Source organism: Argiope bruennichi, chromosome 10 (assembly GCF_947563725.1).
Source record: "Argiope bruennichi chromosome 10, qqArgBrue1.1, whole genome shotgun sequence".
Lineage (NCBI taxonomy): Eukaryota > Metazoa > Arthropoda > Arachnida > Araneae > Araneidae > Argiope > Argiope bruennichi.
Window position 1 is genome coordinate 11,918,746 of NC_079160.1, and position 12,854 is coordinate 11,931,599.

Consider the following 12,854-nt stretch of genomic DNA (forward strand, 5'->3'; position numbering starts at 1 on the left):
AATACTGAAAATTTTATTAATGTACTTTGTAAAAAAAACTAATGAAGTCACTTGTTTTGTTTCAGTTGACCTTTTCAAATGCAAAATTTATCTGTACTTTTAAAAACTTTAATTATATTATATAGATATATTACATAATTTCCAACAGATTATACATTAACCTGAAATCTGAACCATTTTTATCGTTTCAAATATTAAAACATGATTATCTTCAATTGTTGAAAATTAAAGAAGGGTGTTTCATATAACTGCATAAATTAAATAAAAAAATAGTAACAATATCACCAAATTTAAAGGATGGTTGAACTACATATTTATGTTATTAATACTCTGTCATAAAACTGGTTGGTCTTCATTAAAAATGTCTATGTATGCAATGAACAAAACAGAAGACATTTTAAATAGCATGGCTTTAATATCTGCCAATTTAACAAAATCATGAACATGAAGTTACATCTGTAAGACTAACATGAAATTAAATGTAACCAATATCTCTAGCAAACCAGCTGGACACTAAAGGCAACTAATGTGAATGAAAAATAGATTCAATTTGAATAACCATTTAACATTTTGTAGCTTAATTATATTTCAAGCACAAATGCACACATCTGAAAGCATCACTATACAGGATAAAATTTTTCTGATGAAAAGGACATATCAAAATGTAAAGAAAATATGATCTAACAGCATTCAGATTCATGGTTCATAGAAAGCTATTAACCTCTTGCATGTACATAACATACTTTATACGTTTTTAAAGTCAAGAAATTATACATCTTAATACATAATTTATATTCAAAATAATTTTTCATATAATAAAAACATTTATTTAAAAATTAGTTACTCTTGAAATATCAGGATGATATTTAGTACTTTGAAAAATATGATACATTAATAAAATTTGCCATACTATAAATTATAACCATACACAATAGCTAGACTTCGTTATTTTTATGCGAGTAGACATATTAAGACTTTATTTAACAAAGAAATAAAGTTCTTCCTATACATCATATTACCTCAAGTTTTTTAAAAATCAAATTAAATTTATACGACTAGAAATAAAATGATTTCCTAGAATTAAATAAAAAGTAAGTTTTTTTGCAATTATAAAAAAACAGATTCACAACTGCTTAGTGGCATTTATAATTTCTCGCAATCAGGACAAAATATACTTCCAAGCACCGCATTTTACTATAGAAATTATCAATCAAACAATGAATACATTTTTACCACTGAAAAACAAAACTAAAGAAAGAAATGTAATTGTCAGTTACTGATTTTACATACTGCATTTAATTTGCAAAATATAAAGTAGAAAATTCTACAAAAATAATCAGTACCTAAACATTTTACTAATTAAGTTACATGAATTAAGAATCCAAGAAATTGTGCTACAATACTGAATAACAATTCTGGAAATTTCGTTTTCATATAATTTAATACTTTACAAATTCAATGTTCTTTTGAGCTGCAAGTTTAATTTTTAATAAAAAATTCCAAAATACATTTATCCAATAAAAATTCCGTTTCTTGTTAACAGTAATCTTAAGAAAACCAAAACGAACAAGATAAGACTTAATCCATAAGCAAAACATTGTTTTAATAAAAAATTAGTATATCAAGTTAAGAAGCAATTTGTAACATATGCCCAATTATAAAAACAATGAAGATAATAATCATGTACCTTATAGGTATATAGTATGTTAATCAGATTTGAGAATCAGGACCTATGACATAGCGAAGAATATGAGAAATCAAAATTATAAAATAATTTCACAAATCAAAACTGATGACAGCTAGAATAGAAGATTTTTTTGAAGGAAAGTTTTTACAGTAAGTAAAATAAATTTGGGAACATACCATTCAGCACTTCAATGGCTCTTTCTGGGTGTAAATTATCCGGTAAATCAACTAAAGCATAATTGTACCGAAGGGTTATGTTTTGAGGCGAAACGCCCGTTTGTTGGCAGAAAATATTATGGAGCATTTCCTCATTAGTTCCAGAAGGTAAATTAGTGATATAAAGCTGTCTATTGACACTCATAATGCAAAACAAAAGCACTTGAATGAAATAAAATATAAAAGAACTTTAAAAAAAATGAAAATAAATAAAAAGTTAACTAAACCAAAAGGGCCAACCCCCCAAAACACTATCAAACTTTCTCCCACGTGTTCAAGATAGATCACGTGATTCTACATTTTTGAGGATAGTTTTGAATGCAAAACTGCACAGATGCGTAAGTCCGCGAAATAATTCTGATCTTTATTCCAGTATTTTACAGCTGCGTTAATTTTCCAAATTCTGAATTTAAAGGAAATTAAAATATTGGAAGACAGTAAAATATTCGAAATAAATTTTTATTCCGTAAGTTTTTCATTTTCACGGATTTCAGAGCATGCGCAGTTGCACAATCTGTACTCAGATTAATGTTGACAGTTTTGCCGGTGAGCGAGAGGAAGAGGAAAAAAATTACGCTTTTTTGACCCCCCCCCCCTTTTTTTTTTCTATGCAGTCCTTAAAGAAATAAATTAGCATCCCTTCAACTTCTTTTTACTACTAAGTAACTGCTCAAAATGTTTAACAGCGTTTGAAATAATTCAAATTTTAATTCTTTAATAAAACAGCTAAATTAAATTTTCATCTCATCAGAACTTTAGCATGCATGAAATTGATTAAAAATCTCATCCTTGCATTCAGCAGGATTAATCATTCATATTTGAAATTAATATCCTGGGTTCTACAGTAGTCCATAAGTAGGACTCGAAAACTAAACAACATGTTAATGTACTACTTAACTTGAAAGACTTTATATGGGATTTCAGCTATTATAAATTTGCCCGCATCTTTCTAAAAAGAGGAGAAACCACCATTTATTCCAACTAAAATGAATTCATAAATAAAACGTATACCCAAAAAGAAAGAATGATTTCGATTTCGCACATTCATGGATAACTATGTTAAAAACAAATTTGAGCCTAATCATTCGTTGTCTTTGCAACACAACATTACCATCAAATGGGCTAATTTAGGATTTTTCTGATTCTTAAAAAAAAAAAAGAAAAGAAAAGAAATACCATTTCAAGTTTTATGACCTGAAGGTACCAATTTTTCTTCATATCTTTCCATACATTCAACTTATGTTCCTTCCAATCTCAAATTAAAGAGTTTTGAAATAAACATTTTACCAAAAGTAACCGATACAAGTTAAGCCAAAATAACAACAAGCTTAACACAAAAGGAAAAGTAAGTAACAAATAAGAGAGCAGGTTGTTACTCTTGCATCAATAAAATAAGCAAGAGACGATAATGATAAGGGACAGAACATCAAGATAAAATATATATCACAAATTTCAATCATTGTACTTAATCCTGTAAGGTATATATTTCTTTGGAATACTAAAGGCAGATTGCAAGAAAAAAGTTTGCATCCTGTGATCAATACATTATCTACTTAATGTAATGGTTTGAAATGAAACTGCCTTATTTTGTGAGAAAATTTGCAAAAAATGAGTCAGAAAAAGGATCATTTGTTATTCATCTAACCAGAGTGGTAATTAGATCAAATAATTTTATTCATGCAATTTCAATTAGTGCAGCTATATCACTTGCTGATATTAGGGACAGTAAAATTATGTACATTTAATTGTATAGGAATAGTAAAATCATGTGCAACTCTTGTAAATCCCCTACTGGCATTGGTACAAAGCATCCACAGATATTATTACATCTTCATGATATTGTACTCGGAATAGCGAAAATTGTAGCGATATCGTATAATATCTCATGCTAGTAGGATCTGCTATTGTGAAATTTTGAAATCCAGATAAGCTAAAGAAGTTTTGCTATGGAAGTGAAATAACACGATTCTTTTCTTTGGACTCTTCTAAATGGTAAATAAAGTATGCGTTGCAGTAAGGATCGTTTTGAGCAATTGTCAAATAGGAAATAACTCAAGATCTCCGAAGCTCCAGTATTTTTACGTTAATTTCAAGGTAAATCATTATAACTATCTATACTATCTTGTTCAATGAATTGTTCAAATAATCCATGATATTTTGATTATAAAGGCTGTAATGCAACATATTCAAATGTATCAAGTTTCATTTAAATTTCAAAACCTTATATTAAGGATTTTTCAATACCAGTTTTACTTTGCACGTCTGATTCATAAAAAACTTGCATATTTAGGAGCATTAAAAAACTTTGAAATTTATGAATTTGTTTAAAATGCTTTCACTTTTTTTTTTTTTTTTTTTTTTTTTTACGCGAGATAAAAACATCTCCAGAAGACATGCCACAATTTTATATTTAATTATTTCAGTACGTTATTATATTTGTTACTTAGTAACTTTATGAGGCTGGTGGATTGGAAGGCACAAAAGAAAAGTCCTGAATTATCCAAGGGCTCCTACAAAGCTCAATCCGGCCCTGGCTGTAGTTACACAAAATTTCACATTTCTTCTGCTTTATGGCCTCACTTCTACAGGTTTTTTTTTCAGAGATTTTATTCGTCATTAGTCAGATGACAAGATAAAACAATCAGGCCAGTAACCCAAGTATCGCACTATATTGTATAATATAAAATTTGGGAAAATAATATCGATTGTCATTTCCGTGCGTCTATATTTGAATACCGTGCGCTTTTGCCCTATATCCTGGACTGTCCTTTTAATTGAATATTTTTACTATTTCGAATTAAGAATGTGATTCGAAGTCAAAGAAAACGATTTTACAGACTGTTAGAATGAACTTCCCAGAAATTAGATTCACCAGAAATAACTTAAATATACAAGATATTTAAAAAGTTATTTTCCCGGAACTATTTATCATTTTTTTCTTTGATTTGATCCATAACAATTATTTTGTTGATGTTAAGAAAAGGCAAAATTCGGATAGGGGAGGGTCTTCATCACACAAGACTAGTGGCAGAGGAGCCATGACTTGCAAATATCAGCAGTAAGTTTTCGGGTGTTATTCCGGTACAATTTAAGATGTCTTGAGATTTCCAAATTGCTTGCATTTTGTAAATTTCGCTTGAAAATGTCAAGTTTAATTTATTGTACCACCTATGAAGTCCAAGTTCCCCACACTAGTTCTTACAAAACTAATTAGTTGGCCTCTATTTTACAGTAGGTCACAAATCTTTGATATGCAGTACTGTATTTGATTTGCGTCAAACTATTTTGATTATCATCTGATCCGAAAATTTTGTATTTGCTTACACTCATAAAAATGATATTTTCTCGAAATTCTGCCGATTGCTTTAGATGCATTTTTGCAAGATCAATCTAGCTGTCGATTTCCTTTGCTAATGTAGAACTTTTATTTTTTGTCATCTTACTTATGTTTACCTTGAACATTATGACAGCTTCAGGATTTAGATTTCCAAAACCTAGTTTTAAATTTTAATACTTTTACCTGTTATTCCTGGATTAATGCGAACTTCTTTCACAGGCCATCTCTTTTCACGTTTGCCAAGTGCTCATTTGTCAACTAAATGTCTGATTGTTTTTACCTTTGTTTTCTTGAACCTTAAAACTATATTAAAATCAGTAAACGTGGCGAGCTTCAAGGTTCGTCCTACATAATAAACTCATTTTCCGTTGTTTTATTATCAGATTTCACAGATCAACCGAATATCTTTCTCGGTTTCACAGATCAACCGAATGTTTCTCTCGCCATTGTTCCATTTACAACCGCTTGCGATGATATCGTATGTCTAAAGTTATAGACCAACAAAAGTGTAATAAATCAAACTTTATTGATGTTTTAATATTTCTTAGGTTTCTCATTTTAAAAGTGTCTCAATACTTTTTGACAGTTGTTTATGTTTAATTAAATTTAAAAGGCTGGATCAAATAGTAATTTTAAAACAATAAGAAACTTTTCCTTATATACTATACACCAAATGTTAAAGCATTTCTTGATTTATTTGTTTTAATATGATTAATAGATTAATTAATAGTTTTACATGTTATGTACTACAGTGTTAATACTTGTTATGTACTACAGTGTAAGTCACTGTATATGCGTCTAAAATTACAGCAACCCTGCATTTCAGGAGTGTGGGTTAATTTCTTTTGGACATTGATTACAATACGGATACTCTAGATCATTTTGATCCATTTGAAAATGTTCCATTACATTCTAGCTATAAACTATATTCTTTTCTTTCTCAGTAATTCTGTAAGAAAAATCCTGATAGTGAACGAGGAAGGATTTATCGCCAAATAAACTTTATTAACAATTTTTAAGTAATTCAATAGATTTTTAGGAAATATTAGAGCTATGTAGAAAGAATTTCAATGTTTATGTCTATATAGAAAAACAATACCAGAAAGCTTATTAAGAGCACAAAAAAAAAAAGCTTCATTACTCTGAACAATGCACTGTTAATCCTTTGCATTCGATTGGAGACTTTCGGTTATCACTTTGCTACCACAATTCGGGAGAAAAAAAGTTTAGTTCAAATAAAGAGTTAAACTGCTGATAAAATATTTATCTATATAGATGCATACTTTTAGTTTATTTTCTACGAAATATAATAAATAGACATTAACTAAATCAATAGTGCATCAAAATTTATAAATCAAAACAGGTAAAAAATTTTGCGATTTCACCAGTTTGGATAGTCACCGGCTTTTGTTTTAAAGCAAGACAATAAAATATTTATCAACTTTAACAAAATTAGTAAGAGAATTTTTAAGCAATAAGACATTTTTGTGGGTTGGACGAAAACTAAGGCAAAAGGCTATTTTTCAATTAATTTAAAATTCGGAATTACATATGCTGCTTATTAATGAAGGTGTCTGCATCGATTTCCCAATTTCCTTAGTTGGAATTGTTTTAATTCCAAAATTTCTTTTTCACCTCTACATAAGATTTCTTATTTTTAATGATACTTTTGTATCATTGCTTAAAATTTTCAACTACTCACTATGAGATCACATTCGATTTTTAAAAAAAGCTGAATAGTGGATTTTTTTCTTAAAGAAATGTTCTCTGAGATTACCTCTCGCGACAAATTATATGACCTTGGATAATTAAAAGGAGAAAAATATTTATTTTTAATTTGAATTAATAGAATCTGGAGTTTATTTTCCATTTTTCTCCATCTATTTTATTGAAATTTGCATTCTCTTTTATAGAAGACAAATTATTCAATTTTTGAAAAAAATTGGGGAAGGTAAAAATCCACATTAAAAAGATTTGATCGCCACGAACTCGATTTATAAATAAAAGGAACAACGTAAGTTTTAAAATCATCACATTGAAAGAAATTAAAATAACTGCAAAAATATTGGCTACTATCCGAAATGAAAAAATATTGAGCAAATATTGAAATGATTTTAAAATATTCCAAAGAGAATTTAAATGCTTATTTTAACAAAATTTTACAAAGCCTTCAGAATCGACATTTTAGTATTTTTTTTTTCTCATCGATAATTTCTGTATTTGTGAAAAATTAGTTTTGCAATTGGTCAGGCAAAACGCGGTTAAGTTTTATAATTCAAATTTCATTTGTTAGAAGCACGAAAATATCCACTTTACTCTTCTAATATTTTTATTTACAGTCAAACTATTTCTCGGGTTTAAGACTTAAATAAATTAAAGAAAAAATTTCAATTAAAGAAGAGCGCAAGTTTTCATATAATGCATAGATACAAAAATCTAAACCACTGGATTTGTATTGTGCATTAATCTGCAACTTATCGGAAACAAATCTATAATAAGAGCATACAATAAAAATCCATTAAGTAAAAGTTAAAATTTTAATTTTTAAAAGGCTTAAAAAGAGTACAATTTCATCGTTAATATGTTTTTAAAAAGCAGTTTAAGACATTATAAAGCAAAAGGTATAAATCATAAATCTAAGACAAGAATATTTTCATATTTTCAAAATATTCCAATAATTTAAGTGAGCTCAAAACAGTGAAAATTATAAAACATGCTAAATAAAAAGAAATTCACTTTAGAAGTTGCTTATTGATATTGCCTGTCCAATGCAATAGACGCTGTTACTACCATTCAAGAGATATTGTGTAGCACATAACTTGCTGTACTATATAGTAAGTACATGCTGTACTTAGAAATGTCAAACTTTTTATACTCACTGAGGGGTGAGAAGACTTGATTATTGTCCCAAAGATTCTCCCACAGTAGTCCGGGGATAAATAGCAGGGAGACCTTAGAATTCAATGGGGCATCTTTAGATTTTGTGCCGCTTTTAAAGATTGAACCGCTCATAGAAGCTTCGGTACGAAACAATCTCAAGACAAAAGCGTTTTCGGGCCCTACTTCAGACCTTTCAACTGAAGAGTGGGTGCGTTGCAATGATATGTCATCTCTTTTTAACGCATGGTTCGGCACATGCGCAGATGACTGCAGCTCGACGTTTCGGAAGTGATACACAAGAAAAAAAAAATGTCATCGCCAAAGAACCAAAACATTGGAATTCTTATTTCAAGTCCTTCTAAATCTGCTACGCTTTAAATATAACAGTTCGTTAGTTTTCCATTATCTGAAACATTCAATTAACAAATATTTAAATTTAATAGAAGGTATGGTAATTTAGTAGAAAGTTGGGATTTAATTCGGGTTCCAAAATCATGTTTATTGTTAATGCATATAAATGCAACAATATAGAAGTCGAATTTATAAATCAAAACTGTTGATTTGATTAGAAGCTCGGCCAAATACGTCAACAGGCTGGCTTACGTAGCAGATTAGGAATGAATTTCAATACATTCTCTTTGCTCTGTCATATTTTACTTCAAATCTCTCAACGGATAGAATATTTACTGGAGTGTTTATGCTTATAAAAGTAGCTATCTTTTGGAATCAATATTGCAGGTTTAACAAATTTGGGAACCATCCTGCCAAATGAAAGGGGTTCAAAATAAGTCTTTTTCTTTATTAGATGACAAATATATGGAAAAACCCATAAGGTGAACACCTGGAACATCTTAATAACAATAAGGTGCATCTTAGGTTCTTGTTCTACTAATTTCTGATTAATAAAACCGTCAGGTGATCAAAGCAAATTAATCGATCCATTGTTATATATAGATCTGATAGTTGCAGACACGTTTTCCGTTCAAAAACACTTATCTTTCTTGCAAACGGACTAAAATGTTTAGTAATTTCTTATAACGAAAAGGCGTTATAAGAATTATTAACCCATAAGAACCCAAACACTAGCGATGTTAAGAAATGACCTCACAAGTGAATTTGATTTGATGACCTCAAAACTCGCATTTTGAACAAATTTATCAATGAATTCTGCTGTTATTACTTTGATATAGCGTGTTTATATTTTTGGCGATTTTAGTGCGCTTTAAATATACAGATTTTGAAAAGGTATTCTTAAATGTACTTGGTGTACTTTTGTCTTTGTCTCTACAGCATAAAAAAATAAATATGAAGAGTTCATTAAGTATTGAACAAAAGTTGATCCTTTTTGTTTCTCATGCTGCATTTGTAAACACTGGTTACTTCAACTTATAAGAAATACTGGCGAAGCGATTAAGGACTTGAACAAAGGGCTTAGAGATGCGTTAACACCAGGCTTGAAGATGGGGATTCTATTAAGTCAAAATAAATCTGTGCATTTACTTCCCTTTTTTAACCAAAACGTCTCTCAAAATACGAAAAAGAAAAAATTCTACGGCGCAGCATTAAATCACCCCCAATACGCAACAGAGAAAAAGAAGGAACTCAAATTCGTGTTTTGTTTTTGTTGCAAGAGGTAGTAAATGCTTTTCATTAATAAAAGTATTCGCAGTTTCCAATTAACATTGTTGGATAATGATTTGGCCAAAAATTTTATATAATTTCGTCAGCAATTTAAAGGATGCATGCGAAGCATACTAATTTTGATGTTAATAGTTAGCCAGTGTCGAAGTAACATTTTTAAAAATGCCATTTCCATTTTTATTATGTAACAATTTTAGATTGATGAATCTAGAATTTCTGCACCTTTGGAAACAAAGATGGCTTAGATGATGCCCACTATTTTAACTACGGCCAATTTATTGCGCCTTAGCAACTATGTATGCATGTCAAGGTTTCAGTTTAATATTTTTCTTTTCCATTGTGTATATCTCGTTGGTAAACATCCAACACTCACATTAAGAACTTTTTATATTGCCTCCGACTGAAAGTTACAGAAATTTCATTTGGGCTAAAATAAATGGAGGAACTTCTTGTTCTAAAGCATTTGATTCAAATTGCATGTTTTGAGATTTGCTTAAAATTTCTGGAACTTTCCAGATTTAGTACTATGTTGATCGATTGATCGAAATTTCCTTCATTTTAAATAATTATCAACTTCACAGAAATATTTTTAATTCATCAAACTCTAGTGAAGTTTAGCTAAATTTATAGTTAGGCTACATAATATCCTCAAATAAACAGAAACAGTCGTTTCGCTGCAACATTTTATATCACTTGTTGCCATATCTTATTCAATCAACCCAGATACCAAATATGGACAAGGTTTACATTTCTGGATATCTTATTCAGTCATTTTTATTAGCATTAGAATCTTATTTGAAAGTTCCATAACTTAATTTTTGAATTTATTCGTTGAAACTTGAACAATATACTTATATTTAAATCTGAACATGCATAGAAATTCATTTTCTTTTGTACAGAATTTGACTCTCTTCTATGGCCACAAAAATATTCATTTCTTATGACTAAATAAGTATGACTTTGTTATGTACATTTTAAAATTTCTGTATGTTTGTTATTTGCGCACTTTTTATGATGGATTGCAAATTTTGTATATCCTCCAGCCAAAAATTTCAAAGTTTAATACAAGACGAAACACTGAGAAAAAAAAAAACTTACGCTGAGCTTACCTTATGGGCTTATCTGTTTGTAGTATGTGACTTGAAATAATATAAATGTCAGTTTAGGTCAATCCAAAACTGAAACCATACTCCATCAATTCTACCGTCGTAAGTAGAAACGCGCATGCGCCGTCAGCTTGTGTACTGAAATGCGAACTAGACATTACTGCCGCCTTGAAGGCACAGCGGGATATGATTCTTACATTCTTCAGTGGTCATATTGAGCTACTGAGAGTGATCTGAATTTTGTCTGACAACATGTTTAGTTTCAAACTTACCCATATGTTTAAAAATTTATTTTGTCATAAAAAAGTGCTTATTCATTTGAGCAGCAAAGAAAAAAGTTCGGAAAATGGGTCATTGATTTTATTTCTTGTTTAGAACTGAAATTCCAAAGAGCCTTCAGGATGTATAGTCTTCAAGTTTTCTGGTTGTTGTCAGGTTAAATAGTTCAGGCAATCAGATTGGGATTTAGACACATATTTAATCATTTAGTAATCTCCTTAAGTGGATAACTTATGCAAGATGGATTTGTTTGTCGTGCATAAAGAGAAATTTAAACTAGTTCTACAGAAGTGTATTTCTAGCCTCTATTTAGAGAAAGGTGGGAACTTTGGCGGCATTGTGAAAGGAAAAAAAAATAACTGCATTTCAAATATTCCATAATAGCTTAAAGATAGATCATTCGTATCTTCATCGTTATTTAATATGATGCTTGTTTTTTCCTTCCATACGGAGTAAAAGAAAAATTATATTCAATGAAAATATAAAGTGGCTGTTGGAAAAGATAAAGAAAAAAAATTGCGTTCCTAATCATGATTATCACTGTCTGAATATCATAACAATAGATAGGGTTTTAATGGAAAGATAAATAATTTGAATAATCAATATTTTTTTTCTGAATTTAATTTTCTAAGCAAACAATTCTTTGAATGATCAAAATAAACTTTGTAGTAGAAGCTAAGAAATAGTAATTGTAATAAATAGCAAGAAGCACATGTGGTCATTATAAAAAATGACGGACGAACAAATCTTGTTTCTCATCCATTTAGAGATGCTTATTTTTTAACGCTAATTGTTAAAAATTCGTAATATCTGTTTGTTTATCGGTAACAATCTAACACGCACACTTCTCAGTTTTTCTTATAATGGCTTCTAATATTACGTCCGACCGAAAGTTAATATCCATAAAATCTCACATAATTGGTAAGTAACATAATTTGTTAAGAAGATTCAATCAAAAATCGTGTGGAAATAGTTATCGATAATGTAGTTCAACCGATGTTCAATTGTTTAAAATGTTTTTTTTTTTTTTTTAATTCTCAAAAATGTGTGTTAGCTCGTTTCACAAGCAGTTAGTCTTGTCATCTTAATTTCTACTATAATCTGGTTGATTGGAATTGATACAAATGATGCATTTTATTTAAAGAAATATACGGTGAATAAAAATTCAAATAAGACTTTATGGATAATTAAAACTGGTCATAATTTTTGTCATCTATATTTATAATCATACATTATTTGATCACAACATTCGAACTGAAAAAAAAGAATCCAAGAAATGAGTGCACAAATCAGAGTTTGTACTCTGATATTCTCAAGATATGGATATTCAACGCGTTCTGAAGTCTTTTCTTCATAAATAATTCGATTCATCCTCATACAGTCATACAAGATCATACTATAAATTTAGAAGGTATTATTTCAGTTGGTGCAATCCTGATTCTTTTCTTTGTTACTTTTTCTTTTCTTTTACCTTTTCATTTTAGAATTGCTCTTTTGCATCTTAAGCAGAGAAATGCAACATTTTTATTTGCAGCTAAACCTGTTGCATCTCAAACCTGAGATTATTACACCAGGTTATCATTATTATGGTTGAATAAGATATTTGTACTCTATTTTGAGAAGTCAGATCCTTGCATCGAATTAATGAGAATAAAAAATTTCGATCATTAAATCACAATGGATGCTTTCTGCCTGCCTTCTGCTGACCA

At 29.5% G+C, this 12,854-nt stretch overlaps 1 protein-coding gene across 5 annotated transcripts in view; it reads right to left on the reverse strand.

Moving 5' to 3' along the window:
• Window positions 1-10,973, reverse strand: part of LOC129988733 (insulin-like growth factor 2 mRNA-binding protein 1) — a 56,332-nt gene extending 45,359 nt beyond the window's left edge. For 3 of the 5 annotated variants that reach the window (XM_056097004.1, XM_056097003.1, XM_056097002.1), the window contains exon 1: window positions 1,864-2,185. In XM_056097004.1, coding sequence (XP_055952979.1) covers window positions 1,864-2,047 — 184 coding nt within the window. In that variant the 5' untranslated portion in view covers window positions 2,048-2,185. Of the gene's footprint in view, window positions 1-1,863; window positions 2,186-8,118; window positions 8,315-10,869 lie in introns of those variants that run through there. The other 2 variants (XM_056097005.1, XM_056097006.1) reach the window with 2 other exon arrangements.
• Window positions 10,974-12,854: the final 1,881 nt, after the last annotated feature.